The sequence below is a fragment of the Meles meles genome, chromosome 11 (genome assembly GCF_922984935.1).
Source record: "Meles meles chromosome 11, mMelMel3.1 paternal haplotype, whole genome shotgun sequence".
In the NCBI taxonomy this organism is placed as follows: domain Eukaryota; kingdom Metazoa; phylum Chordata; class Mammalia; order Carnivora; family Mustelidae; genus Meles; species Meles meles.
In genome coordinates, this window is record NC_060076.1 from 17,906,754 (window position 1) to 17,922,517 (window position 15,764).

The 15,764-nt window shown below is 39.7% G+C and overlaps 1 protein-coding gene across 1 annotated transcript in view; it reads right to left on the reverse strand.

Moving 5' to 3' along the window:
- The window catches only part of PAPPA (pappalysin 1), a 239,657-nt gene that overhangs the window by 129,774 nt on the left and 94,119 nt on the right, over positions 1–15,764 (reverse strand). Inside the window, exon 8 of the mRNA XM_046023823.1 lies at positions 1,679–1,807. Coding sequence (XP_045879779.1) covers positions 1,679–1,807 — 129 coding nt within the window. The remainder of the gene's footprint in view (positions 1–1,678; positions 1,808–15,764) is intronic.

Sequence of the window (15,764 nt, forward strand, 5' to 3'; positions counted from 1 at the left end):
TTTGGACAGGATTTTAACTGCACACAACAGCACATCATGAGTTTCCTTCTCCGACAAAGGAGGAGCTTTATCTTCTATGCTTGGCGAGTCAGATTCTTGGCCATCAGGTGGTTTGCTCCATAATTCCACACGCAGCAGGAACTTGTACATACCACCTTTCCGCACAGCCATGTTCAAAAGATGTACCATGCTGGGCATCTCCTGGGCATATATGCAACATTCGATCTTTCCTTCCATGTGAAGTCAGGACCAGAAAGCAAAGGGCTTCCGGACGTCTGCGTGGACGGGTATTCACGTGCAAACGCTTTACTTGCACAACCAGGGTTATCCTTGCTGCACTCCTGGTCGGTCTTTTCATCCCAAAGCAGGTTTCCAGTTTATATCACATCCCACAAAATCAATGTTACCAAATGAAATTGCTCCTCCCCTCCAGCACCAGAAAGAGTCATCTACCACTTCTCTTAGATGTACGTACCACTCCTATGATTCATGGTCTATACATCAGCGGTTTCATCCAACTGTGAAACGGATTCTCTTTACAGCGCCCCTCCCCCTCTTGAAACAGCCCCTGCAATTCCACGTGGCCCAGATATTATGCGACACCCAACAGCGCCATTTAATGAAGGGATTTCGCCAATAGCTCGTTTGCCCTCTCCACGTGTGACGTTCGTCATTAAATCGGCTCATAGTTTTAAAAGTCTCTTAGCAATAGTGTAACTTGCAACCACGTTAGCAATAAGGAACACAATTTTAGCAATAAGAAACTTAACTGCAAACAGTTTCTGGTCTTGTTTTCACCTCCAGGGGCAAAACTATGCTGTTTTGTGCCAGATAACATTTTTGTGCTAATTTGGGAGGGAAAAACTCAAAGGTTTAGTTAAAAAAAATTAAAACAACAACAACAACAACAACAATGCAAGACTCTGGATGGCTTCTTGCCCCCTATTTCATAGTTGGGCAATATCTTGCCCTGTGGACAAGGGGATAAACGGACTGATGTCCCAGTAACAGTCATGGTGCAAACACACAGTTTCCTACTCTCCACTCACACTTTCCCTTTTCGGCTGCTCGTGTGGAGTCTTTCACTTTCTGGTTCATTTGCCTCCCTGTACTTATTTATGTTCACATTCAATATTCACTCTGGGGTACTGTTTGCTATTTATGGCTTCAACATTACCATGCGTTAGAGTATTTTGTTATTTTTACGAGCTTTTAACCCATTTTTCAAATTGTTCATGTAAGACGATACAACAGAAATAACAAAGAAATATGCAGTTTTAACAACTTGAAATGGTTAACCAGCAAAGAACGTAGAAGTGTTTTGACCCAGATGCCCGGGGTCCTATTAACGGAACGTCAGCTGGAGTGGAAAAGACAAACAGAATCCTTGCAGTACCCACAAAACGATGAAGAGAAAGAGCATACCCGTAGTAAGTGCACATTGGTTGCTCTGTCAGAATCACGTATTGTATTACATACTTGAGAAATATACATGTTTGAAAAACAACCACTGCGTTTCCTCTGAGGCCAGCAACTACTTGCAGACAAATCGACAGATTGCTAGCGATTGCTGGTAGCTCACAGCTCCCACGCTGAAGAGCCTCCCATAGGCTCTCCTGGCCATCTCTTGACCTCACAAGAATCACTCCCTTCCCTTTCCTTAATCACACCTACTTACTTCTGGATAATGCCATCGCCACAGTATCCGCTTCCATGGATGTAGATGGCAGCTGGCGAAGGCTCACTCTCTTCACTTCCGGAAATGGTGATGACCCAGTACTGGTACATATTGCCAAGACTGAGATCCCTGGAAAACAAAGAAGGGTATTCACAAAGACGATTAGCTATACGGACACAATGCCCGGGGGTAGACGAAACTGATCCCCTGGAGTACATTCTATCAGCCTTGCTTACGTTTGAAATCACATGCACATTAAGTTATCCAATAATCTGTATTGTCTTCTGCAGTTAAGGCACTCTCCTATGCATGACGGACCACACCAAAATATACAGCAATAATGACTAGCATCAAATGACAGACAGCCGTGAATATTACCAGGTACTTTTATCTTTTTTTTTTTTCCATTTTATTTATTTTTTCAGCGTAACAGTATTCATTCTTTTTGCACAACACCCAGTGCTGGTACTTTTATCTTTAATTTAACCTTTATAATAACCCTGGTGGATAAGAACCAGATGGTATGCAGCCCGTAATGAAGGTGTTTGGGAGAATGTCATCCAGGAAAACAAAATGGAATAAGCAGACAGAGCTGGGAAAGTACCATGCCAGATTCTGTGGGCATCGGTCTGATCTTTTCCTCGTTTTTCACGCAATGAACAGAAACCCCATTACACGTGAGCAGCCCCCTTCCTTATGCTGCACATCCAGGAACTGCCCCCCTGCTCCGCCTTGCTCTTCTCTGTCTCTCACTTTGACTAAAATAGTAACAATTGCAGCAGCTATTAACTGAATGTCAGGCTTGGGGCGACACACGTCCCATGTAGTTTCTCATTCGAGAATCAAAACAACCCTACATGTGCCCTAGTGTTTTCATGTTTATTTTACAGATGATAAATCTGAGGCATAGAGAGGTTAATCAACTTACAATCATACACTACTGAATAACAGCCCACATTCTGCCTCCCTAATCCCTAGTTTAGGCCTGTTTTAATAATCTCATCCCTTGCAAAGAGGGATTCTGTCCTGAAATTACAATTCCAGGCGCTGGTGGCTGCCAGACCTTCAATTTGCCGAGCCTGCAGCTCCCCTCTGCTCACAAGACCTCCCAGTGCAATGCCTGCTCCCACTTCCTCATGCTCAACCTTCCTCCAGATTTCCTCTCTCCCTTTCCTCAGCTCCTCTCAGCTCCCTGCTTGAATCCCTCCTGCCATCAACCCTGGCTGCTGCCAATCATCCTCCAAGGTGGAGATATATTTATGTCAGTTCCACATCACGAAATCATAATGCCCGTTTCCTTTTCGACCATTCTCAAAGGGTGATGTTATTCCCCTTTTCATCTCCCTCTGCATTAATGATTTACTTTTTAATAATAAAAAAAGTACCATGGGGGCGAAATAACCCCCACAAAATGATAATGAAGAGAATTCCTACTAGACTCCAGAGTTGGGGGGGGGTGGGATTTCATACACAAAAGGATGATGTCAAAAACTCTCAAGTTCTCCTGCCCATCTGTTGTTCCAGCTGCTGTTAGGGCTGGGGCTGTTTGGATAAGGTCAAGAAGGTAACAACAGGTGCAGAGGCAATGGGCAGTCAATGTCTCCTGACTCTCAACACAGCGATGAGTACAAGTTTATGAACGCTGAAGGACACCAGCGAGGAATATAACCTTCCGGAGAATGCTGGACCCGTTACCCCAAAGAGAGTTTGTTTTGGCAGTGCCGGAGCAGAAAGCAATTTTGGGGGGTAGACCAGAAGTCCCTGCAGATTCCATCAGTGTTCTGTCAATGAAAGTTCAGTACGTAAAATGCATGCAAATCTCGAGATATTATACGTATGAATGTATGAATAACTGTGGGCTTATAAACTTCTGGGATGCTAATTTGTAGATAAAGGCTTTCTTTCTTCTGTTTAAAAACGTTTATTAGATATTTTAATCCACCTCTCCACTAACACATGGATACTTTTTCTGGTGGTTCTTCTAAAACTGAAACACCCTGGCAGTGGGGAGAGTGGTTTTCCCAGTGGAAACACAGAGGCACAAGATAAAGACAACGTGGATTCTACTGTATATTCATTTTCCTCTAAAATATGGAGGCATGTTTTGTATTAAACAAATATGGCCGTGTTATGAAATAAAATAAGATATTTTCTTCAGGCTACGTCGCAGGCCACTGGGGGCATATGGCCGCGGTCTGAAGCAGATGGAGCACTTCTGTGGATCGCAGGAGGGTGTGAAAAGTACTTCTCTACGTTGTGTTTTTCATTTGTACTGTGTGTCACAAATGATTTATGGCTGATAATATTTAGGTGCTCTGCTAAGATTTGTGAACGTTTCCCTCCTCCCCCCCATACCACCCTCCCCCCTTCCTTCATCCTCCTCCTGTTTCTCGATAAACACAAGTCTGAGGCAAGCAAACATGTGTTTCTACCTGGCTTCTTCGCTGCCAAGCTGAGAAGTCACAGGCAGGTGTTTCACTGCCCTGAGCCCATTTCGAATTAGTCATCAACCTGACCTCACAGCAGTTTCCTACAGACTGAATGTGAGAACACAGAGAAAGCACATATGTGCCCAGCCTATGAGGGTCAATAAATACTAACCCATGACAGTGAATGCTTAAATGAATATTCTCGTTCACTGGAGTTAAGCTATGCCCTCTTTAGTAGAAGGGATGGAGTGACAGATCGCTACATGTAACCTTGGGTAGCCAAACCCACACCACCTCTTGTGTGCACCACAGCTAAGTGGAAAGTCTCCATCCTACCACGTCATTTGGGTAGAAGACCCTCTGTGCCTGCAGCTTGCTCTCCCTCCACGCTTCACGTGGCTATTCCAATTTCTGAAAATTCTGGATCCCAGAAGGTTTGTCTTACCCTGGGGCAAAATCTGTCTCCCCATAACTCCCACCCACACCTCTTTCTCACCCACTAGCATCACACAGAACACTCTGATTGGTAGGAAGACCCTGATAAGCTTCCTTCTTCCAACTGTGTGCGCATGGCTTATGCATCCTTATCTCACGGAAGCCTGGCGGCAGCTCTCTGAAGCAGGGGTTGTTACCCCCAGTTTTCAGATAGGACAATAGAAGCCCAAGTCTCTCCCTTGGTAAAAAGGCAGAGAATGGGGCACAGTACGACTGCTATTAAAAATATTTGGTTTTCCACTGAAGAAACCTTGTGATAAAATTACGTTTTCTTCAAGTTGAAGTCAAAATTAATGCCAAATGAGGGCTCTTTGCTCAGTCATCTCAGGAGAATAGAATTCCTTCAGAAGGACACACGAGTGGCCTCTGAAGGCTTTGCTGGAGGTTAGGACCTATTTCGTGGATGGTCTAGAAGCGGATCATTGATGTCAAATGGTGCCTTTTAGCTGCTCCTAAAACCATCTGGAAAGTCTCATGCTGTCACTTGAATTCCTGCCGCTCCTGCACCCCCCGCCTCTATGCAGACCCTAAACCCTGTCATTTTTCCCTACCCCAAAATCTTCCATGTCATTTCCTCTACATCCCTGATGCTGTCAATATCTCAACATTGACGTCTGAACCTGCCCCTGGTATCTCCCTTTTCCAGGCTTGCCAACACCATCAGAATATTCTGAGGTCCAAAACCACTCCCCAGCTCAAAATCTTCTCATTTAGAGCTGTGATGGGGGCCACACTACCAAGCCCATACTCCCTATTTACTCTTTTTGGGGGGAACGAAAATGTTACCACTTCATCTGAAACATGATAAATTGCACCACTTCCGGTTACCTTTAAAGAATTTTGAGCATCATTTATTATTATTATTTTTTTAAAGCAAACCCCCATTGGTACTTATTGGTCAACTCCTCAAACTACATCTCAGATTAATTTCATGCGTCCAGCTAATAAACTTAAATTGCAGTATTGAAATGGGGTGAGATTGCTTAGCTACTTTTAAGCAGTTGTTTTATGTATCTTTTGCGTGACTTTTAAACAAAAAATTGTTAACGGCTACTGTTCTTCACAAATGTCTCAAGTGATGTATCAGCCTTAGTTCTCCATTTCTGGCAATTACGAACATATCAACATATCATTTTTAGGTGCTATGATTTTTCAGTACTTATCCCCAGAAATGTCACCTTAATGGTAACGTATATGTGATCTGGAGCCCAATCTTTTATATTATTTATTTATTTTTTAAAGATTTTATGTTTAAGTGACGTCTATGTCCAATGTGGGGCTCGAACCTACACCAAGATCAAGAGTCACACGCTCAACCAACTGAGCCAGCCAGTGGTGCCTAGAGCCCAATCTTTCAGTAAAATTTACTTACAGATTACGAAATCGTTATCTTAAAAATATTATTTTTGCACATAAATATCCATAAGGAGGTTAAGGACCACCTGACCTTGCTTTTGGCAAAAATGCATATTTCTTAAAGTGTTGGTGTATAGTTCGTATTGTGATTGGTCCATTAAAGCCCATCTGAAATCTACAAGCAAGTCACTTCACTTCTCTGGGTCTGTTTTTCTACCTTCTAGTTATGATATATGATTCTCATCCCATATCAGAAAAGAGGGATGGAGAGCCTCACTGCAATATGGAAGTATCCCATTTTGTAGCTTCTAGGAAACACTCTCTAAGGCCTCTTGATCACTCATTATTGATCCCCTACTGTTTCCATATCATACCATTCACTGATAACACTCTGTCTCCCCACATAGTCTGTGTAACTGTGTCAGGCTTTTTTGAAACTCCTTCTTCTGCAATAATGATAGCAATTGTCATTTCCATTTGTTACCTACTTGTCATATGCCAGGCACTAAGCTCAGTACTTCCTATGAATCATCTCATTTAATTGAAACAACATTTTCTGGAATAATGATGATGATCACCCCTGTCAGATGAAGAAAGTCGTATTTGGGAAGGTTACTCTATGGCCTACAGTGACACTGCTTTGGGGGGAGGGACCTGAGCCAGGTCTATCTAACTCCATCGCAAGACAGCACTTCTAGAGTTTATGAATGAGAAAATACTACAGAACAGAAGTTAGAAGACCTAGTTTTTAACCAAGTAGAGTCCACATACGAAGACCACTTGGAAAGCTCTAAAAGTTAGGAGAAAGATAAACACTGCCTTAAACACTACCACTACCACAAGCCATTTCCTTTCTCCGTCAGTCCACTTCTTCTTCTGTGCAATGGAAATCTGGGAAGATGATCAGCTCTGCAGTGCATAGTTCTAATTTCATGAGAAATGCAGTGCAGCAGCATCGTTTCTACCAGCTAGAAGCTGCCTCAGCAGTTAGACTTGTGTACTGAGAATGGGTGTAGTTCAGGATTTACCACCCAGACTGTCTGAGCTGAAAGACATGGTGGGGGGACCACCTAGGATGCCTCTGGCTCAGGAAGAGCCCAGATCTTCCAGTTCTGCCTTAGGCTGCGAATCAGAGGGTAATACCCAGGCACTTTGTATGCCAACTTCCAGCCAAGAATGGGAAGAGAAGGAAAACAGTCATTTTCTGGGCCTGAGATGATATGCCAAATGACTTTATACATACCATTATTATTGTTTTAATTAGCAAATATATCAGTTATATAGTCAAGCAGAGTAAACACTATAAAAAATGTCCTTGGAAGGCTCACTATCCAGATTTGTCAAATTATAACACTGCCGTATTTTCTTCATCTCTTATTTCTGTTGTAAAAAGAAATAAAATACATTGTTCTATATCTTTGTTTTCAACCCACCTGTGTGTTCTTCCCTTTTTATCATGAATGTTTTTGTACTTTTTACACATAGACACTGTTTTACTTATTTTAAATTTCATAAATTTTTTAATACCATATTTTCAGTATGTACCTGGCATTTCTTTTGCCCAGCATTACTTTTGAGATCACACATATTGATACATGCAAATCTAGCTCATTATTTTCACTGATGTCTTTTATTATATGGATATACCATATTTTATTTGACCATTCTTTTCTAGATGGACACCTAGGTTGTTTCTATTATTATTACTATTAATTTTTAAATTAGTTTCAGAGGTAGAATACAGTGGTTCATCAGTTGCATATAACACCCAGTGCTCATTACATCAAGTGCTCTCCTTAATGCCCATCACCCAATTATCCCTTCTCCCTACCTACCAACCTTTCCCCCCAACTTTTGTTTTCTAGAGTTCAGAGTCTCTTTCGGTTTGTCTCCCTCTCAATTTCCATCTTATTTTATTTTTCCTTCCCTTCCTCTATGTTCATGTATTTTGTTTCTTAAATTTCACATATGAGTAAAGTCCTATGGTATTTGTCTTTCCCTGACTGACTTCTTTTGCCTAGCATAATACCCTCTAGTTCCAATCACATCATTGCAAATGGCAAGATTTCATTCTTTGTGATGGCTGAGTAATATTCCCCAAACCACAAGATACCTAGGAATAAACCTAATCAAACAGGTCAAGTATCTGTATTCTGAAAACTATAGAACATTTATGAATGAAATTGAGGAAGACACAAAGAAATGGAGAAACATTCCACGCTCATGGATTGAAAGAACAAATTCTATTAAAATGTCTATGCTACCCAAAGTAATCTACACATTCATGGCAATCCTTACCAAAATGCCATCAGCATTTTTCATACAGTTGCAACAAACAATCCTAAAATTTGTATGGAACCAGAAAAGACCCCAAATAGCCAAAGAAATGTTGAAAAAGAAAACCAAAGCTGGGGGGTATCCGAATTCTAGACTTAAAGCTGTAATCATGAATATGGTATGGTACTGGCACAAAAAACAGACACACAGATCAATGGAACTGAACAGAGAATCCAGAATGGACCCTCAACTCTATGGTCAAGTAGTCTTCAACAAAGCAGGAAGAACATCCAATGGAAAAAAGACAGTCTCTTCAATAAACGGTGCTGAGAAAATTGGACAGCCACATGAAAAAGAATGAAACTGGACCATTTCCTTATACCACACACAAAAAATAAACTCAAAATGGATGAAAGACCTAAATGTGAGACAGGAATCCACCAAAATCCTACAGGAGAACACAGGAAGCAACGTCTTTGACTTCGATCACAGGAAGTTCTTGCTAGACACATCTCCAAAGTCAAGGGCAACAAAGATAAAAATGAACTATTGGGAATTCATCAAGATAAAAAGCTTCTGCACAACAAAGGATATAGTCAACAAAACTAACAGGCAACCCTACGGAATGGGAGAAGATATCTCCAAATGGCATATGAGATAAAAGGCTAGAATCCAAGATCTATAAAGAATTTACTCACCTTAATACCCTAAAAATAAACAATCCAGTAAAAAAAAAAAAAAAAAGGGCAGAAGATATGAACAGGCATTTCTCCAAAGAAGACAAATATTACTATTATTAACCTTGTTTATTTCCAATAATGTTACTTTTAAACATCATGTTCATTTTCCTTTGTGTAGAGAGCAAGAATTTTCTGAACAAAGTCTATCTAAAGTGGTGTCGTTCAGCTGAAGGCAAATGCATCTGTGACGGTATAGTTATTGCCAAATTATTCTCCCAAATGGTTGTACCAATTAACACACTGTCAACAGACTTCCCAATGCTCAAGGTCCTGGTCAGCACTTGAGTCTGCCTAACATTTAATTTTGTGCCAATCCAGTGGATATTAAATGACATTTAATTACTGTGTCATTTTCCCTTTCTCTGATTACTAACAGGCCTGAGTATCGTTTCATGTGTTTGTTGACCATGTAGATTCCTAGCTATGTTACCTGCTTGTTCATCACTTTTGCCTTTACAAAATTGGGTTCTTTTTCTTTTAATTGCTAGATAAGTATATTTACATATTTATATATAAACATACATGTTTATGCTGCTTTGTTGAATAGAAATTTTAAATCATGTCCTCATGATTTGTACTTTTGATGTGTTACTGAATAAATGTTTCTTTCCTCCAAAGTCATAAAATAATCACCTCTATTTCCTTTGGATAGTTTTATGGTTTTTATTTTCACATATATGGCTTTGATCATAAACAATATAGTTTAAAAAGTGATGTGTGGTAATGATTGTTTCCCTTCAAATAAGGATGAGCCATTTTTCTAGCATTTTTTTATATAATAGTTAATCTTTTCACTATTAAACTGTAATACCACCTTTCCCATACATCATTCTGTACTTAGGTAAGTTTGCTTCTGGGTTATCTTGTTTAATTGGTCTACTTTTTTTTCTAATCATCTTATCAACAGCACTTTGTCTTAATTTCCATACTTTTATAAAAGTCTTGATTTATGCTACAACTCCATTCTATACTTTGGTTTACTTCTTCAAAAGATGCCTATGTTCTTCCCATGTGAATTTAAAGTTTCATTTTTTAAATGCCTGTTGGGATTTTGATTCTAATTTCATTGAATTTATAGATGTATTTGAGGAGCAAAGACATCTTTATTTTATTGCATCCTCCCATTTTTACACAGAGTTTATCTTTTCATTTATTTAGGTCTCCTTTTATGGTTTCCATAAAGTTTTAAATCCTTCTTCATAAAAATGGGGATGATATTTTATTAGGAATATATTCCTAATTTTAAGCATTTATAGATGTCAGAGCTATAATAAATGGCAGCTTTACTCTGTCTATCTACTCATACACATATATACACACTGTACATGCATTTCTATAATTGTACTGTCATATTTGGGGACTGATAAAAATAATTGTTTTGTAAATAGGTATTCTATTTAGATGTCCTTATAGATTATTTTGTTAATGCTGATAATTTGCTGATCCTTATTAATTTTTCCATGTATTCTCTTATAGGCAAGGATAATAATAGCTTGTTTCTTCATTTACGGTGCTCAGAATTTTTATTTATATTTCTTGTCCACCTGTGCCAGGTAGGACCAATGGTGTTACTAGGCATTCTTGGTAACTTGGTTTGACCCTGGGATCAGAAGGAATATCTCTCACATTTTATCATTAAGACTACCTACTGTATTTCAGTACAGACCCTTGAGCAGGTTAAGGATGTTCCTTTCTGTTCCTAGATAATGTTGTTTTGTTTGCTTTGTTTTGTTTTGATCATAAGGGAACTGATTTTAACAAGAGACTTAAATTTGGCATCTTAGTAAGACAACCTTGTTTTAAAAAAGTTTAAAAAAAGTCATTTAACATGCTAGTATTGTGAATTAATGGACTCCAGAAACCCTCTAACATTAGAATCTCTTCTCATTCTGGAATAATCTAGGCTAGGTACGATGTTCGTGTCTGCATGAGTGTGGAGGTTTTAATACACTGCTGAATTCTGTCTGCTAATATCTCACACAAGACTTTGTTTCTTGGTTATATATTTAATTTACCAAAAAGTTTTCTCTTATTAATTTATTTATATATGTATGTGTTGTAGCATAGAAATGATGTTCTTAAAAAAGAAATAATGTTCTATGTGATACTGATTCTTTTAATATTTGTTGTTTTCTGGCCTATGATGTGGTAAATTTAAAAAAGTATACTCTACAGATCCCAGAAATAAATATGTATATAATTTAACTCACTGGCAAGGTTCTATATACTTTTATCAGATGAAACATATTTTTGTATTGTTCAAAATCTTCCCAATCATTATTTTAGTTTGCTTGATCTATTAATTATTGAGAAAGATGTGTTAAAATATCCTAATATCATTATGGATTTATCACTACTTTAGGTAAGAGGCATAGTAGATTTATACATTTTTCAGGTCATGTTATTTGGAATATTTAAGCTCAAAATTGTTATATAATTTCCTTTCATCATTTAAATGGTGACCTCTTTATCTTAGTAATATTTTTGCTTCAATATTTCCTTTGTCTGATGAATATTAATTTATTTTTCTGAGTATTTGCCTGGAAAATATTTTCCACTCCATTACCTTTTACCTTTCAGTGAACTTTTTAGTTAATTCCAACCTGAAAACCTTCATCGGTACTTTAATCCGATTAGTGGAATGACTATTGTATTAGATTTATTTCTCACATCTTCTTTGTGCTTTCCAATTATCATTCCTTTTTTTTTTTTTTGGCATATTTATTTTCCCCCTTTCTTGCCTTCTTCTGGATTTGTTGGATGTCCTGATTTCTGCTCTTTCCTCCCCATTCTCAGGCCTTCTAATCTTTGGAGACCATATTTCCTAATTTTATTTGTTTTTTTCATTGACCCTAAAGTACTAATTATCATTCATACTTGTTACCAAGATCTAACTTCAATAAAAATCTTGGTATTGACTGTTGGCCCTTCTCTAGATGTCTCGTTTACTTTTTTTGTGTTTTCAGTTTTGAAATGTGACCTCATGTCAGTTAGGTTTCAATCAGGGGGAATCACATGCCCCCCTGGGTCAAATCTATATCCTCCTCCAGAGTGATTTCATATTCACTTCTAGGTACCTCTGGAATGTCACTAATTTAGAACTTTTCCTCTTCTCTCTCTCTTTTCCTTGCTCTCTCTCTCTCTCTTTTTCTTCTTAGTAGTTGCACAACTCAGACATTTCCAGACCATACTGCACAGTCAGTATAAACTCAAACCTCAATCTTCATGAGGTTTAGAACATACACACGAATATTTCTCCTCTAGTAAACCTTTTCACTAAACATATAGACTAAACGTGTAGCCTTTGATATAATTGTCTGATTGTGAAAGCCTTAGTTACCATTCCTCACCCTGAAAACTTGCAGGGCCAAATCTCTTCTCATGGGATGAGCAAGGACATTCAATCCACTCGGTTGCCAAAGCTGGTGGTTCTCCCTTATCCCAGCTACGACAGTAAAACATCAGCTTCGGAATTACCTGTCTAGTTCTGTTTCATTTTATGTCTTGCCCTTGGCCACATATTTTTCAGCTTTTCTGATCTCAGTCACCCATTTTAAAGGATGATAGTAATATCAGTTATGTTTTCATCTAGAATATCTGGATAGATATTTTGTACTGGATATATCTTTAGATTAGCTATCTCGCCAAATTTCTGCATATGATTTCTAATATAAACTTGAAAAGTAGAGAACATTTGCATTGTTCAGTTAAGGTCCAACATAATGCAGTGATCTGTTCAAGGTCACAGATTATAAAGCAGAATTTAAACCATGCTGTTTGACTCTGGAACCTTTGACTTTTCCATGACACTGAGCTGACTCCTTGGATATGCACACATTAGTCCAGTTAATACCCAATCCAAAACCAGAAGCCTAAGACTACATGAAGGTAAGTCAAGCTCCTCCTCATACTCCTAAAGTCTTTCACGAAGCTGCAACTCAGACTGAATTACATTTTATTTCTTCTGTAGAGCGGTAGAGGAAAGTCACTTCAGTTCTAACATATTTTTAGGGTGAGAGCTGACCTTTTCTTCTTAATTGAGAAATGACAGCATATTATCATAATTGCTTTATTTTTTCCTAACCATAAAGATCACTCATGTTTATTTTAACAAGTTAGAGCTCTATAAAAAAAGAACTGAAAATCAAGTCAAATCATATCAAATTCTATTACCTTGAGGCAGCTACCAAGAACTTTCTGGTTGGCAACCCTCCCTGTATCTTTGTATGTGAAAAAGGTAACACATACTATGTTCCATGACTATAAGACCACAAATCTGCGTATATCACTCCATCTTTACTGTCCAAGAAAAGGGGCTATAGGAGAAACAAATCCAGCTAACTAGTTTTATGTTAATTATATTTATTGGTTTCACTACTTTTTCAAATTCTGGCTAAACGTGTTTATATCAGTTCATTCATTCATCCATTGATTTGTGCAGATAACATTGAGCCCTCCCAGGTTCTTCCAGGTCTGGGATGCAAAGACCAACAAACCATGGTCCTGCCTTGAGGATGCTCATAAGCCACTGGGGGAAAAGAGAGACATCCAAATAGATGTCTTCAACACAGCCTAGAAAGTGTAGGGGCTATGGGAGCACGGAGGAGTGATATTTGACCCAGGCTGAGAAGGAGAGCGTCTGAGAAGACTTCCCAAAGGAGGCTTTCTGGCTTGACTGGAGAAGGGAAGGACAAACCAAGTCAGGAACAGGAGGAGAACACCGGCTTTCTAGACAAATGATGTAATCGTACTTGTTCTGTGGAAGACCGTTTTGGTAGCTGCATAGATAGCTGGTTTAAGGGGAAAGTTAGAAATGGAGTACGTGGTGGTAGGGAGAGCAAATGCCGCTCCTGAGGTGCATGAGGCAGGAGCAAGATGAGTCCCTGCCAAATTCTGGCCCATGTGAGACACCATATTGTTTTCTTTAAAGAGAACCAAACCTACAACGAAACATCCTTCCTCACTAAATGCCTCTGGAGCAGAGTGCTAGAGTTCATTCCTTAACAGTCATACATGACAATATACTCCTTAATTCCAGTGTTGTCTGGGCATCACTCTGAATTCATTTTGTTTTGTTTTTTAAATCACCTTAAATTCTTTTTTTAAAAAGATTTTATTTATGAGAGAGAGAGAGAGAGAGTGGGAGCATGAGCAGGGGCAAGTGTAGAGGGGGAAGCAGGCCCCCTCCTGAGCAGAAAGCCCCATGCAGGGCTCACTCCCAGGACCCTGAGACCATGACCTGAGCCACCCACACACTCCTCACCTTGAATTCTTAAGAGAACACTTAACTTTTGTTCTAGGCTGAGAGGCACTTTGGTTTTACTTTTTATGGGCAAAAGTGGTTGTTAAGGTTTTGGGATGGAGAGCATATGCCCTTGGGAACAAAACAGCCTGCAAGACAAGAGTCTGAGATCACTGTGGAGGCCACCTGGACTACATGTCAGGAGAAATGACTATAGTTCTTCCCTTGAGTTTGGTAGTGATTTTGGATGAATCCGTTCTCCTCTTTGGACCTCACTATTTTTTTTTTTTTCTATTCAGAAAATAAAAAAGGGATGCAGGCAGGGAGGGAAGTAAGGAAGGAAGGAAAGGAAGAAAGAAAAGGAAAGAAGAAGGAGGAAAGGAAGGAAGGGAGGAAAGAAGAAGAAAAGAAAAGAAAGAGAATGAGAAAAAGAGAAAGAAAAAGGAAGAAGAAGAAAAAAAAAAAAAGCATGTATGGAGTTTCTGGTAGGAGTCATTCCCAAAGAGGAAGATATCATCATTGGTCTCAAAGAGTTCAAAGGGCAAAAGGAAGGATAAATCAAGTACCGAATGGTGCTTGTACCTGAGGTAGGGTTCTCAGAGCATCAACACACAGCAGGGACCAAGTAATGTCTGGGAGGATGCCAAAGGCTTGGGGAGACTTGGGACTTTGGTCTTGCTTTTGGGGGACAACATCCATCACTTATTAGCTCCAACCCACAGTCTTGACGAAACGAATGGGAGTATGTTGGCAGGGCTCTGAAGTCCACTGGGCGTCCGGATCCCTCCCAGTGGGGCCAGACTCTGCCCCTCACACCCAGGTAACACAAAATTCATTCTTTCCCTGCTTGCAACGCTGCCTCCACTCTGTCCACAGCTCAGGAAGGAGCAAATGCATACACGCAACCGATTAATTCCAGCAGCCTTTGATATAATTGTCTAAAGAGCTGCCCTGGTACCAATTTAAAACACAGTAGCAAATTTAATAAAACTAACAGTTTTCAGCCAAGGCCTTTGTTATTTTGTTTTAATCATCTTTTACCACCAATTGAAATGATTTTCTACTTTCTTGGTGCAATGAAATAAAATACAAGGGAAAGAATAGAGGAACAATGTGGAAATTATAAAAGATCCAGAGCCTCAAATCCTGGGCTAAGGTAACAGAGGTGCTGAGATTTAACGGGCTGTTTGTGTCAGGCGCAGACTGGAAGGGAAGACATTTGCCAGTTTGGGGAAAATGCCACACCTGGATAACATTAAAGAGAGGGGAGAGGAAAGATCTACAAGGGACTCTTGTTTTTCCCGAATGCAACCAAAGGCGATGCGTGACAGCTTCCCCAAACACCCCTGCTGGTGATGGACAGGTCTCTTGATTACAGAGCTGGGGGTCTGTGACAAGCTGACGGGTCGCCAAGGCCTCTGGGAGCCGAAACACCAGCATGGCTGGAGGTAAACAAGGCATGCGGCATGGTGTGAAAATCGAGGCCAAGCAGGGGCCAGTGAGTTGAGAGAGCAGGGACCCAGTGACAGCTGGTGATTGAGGGGCAC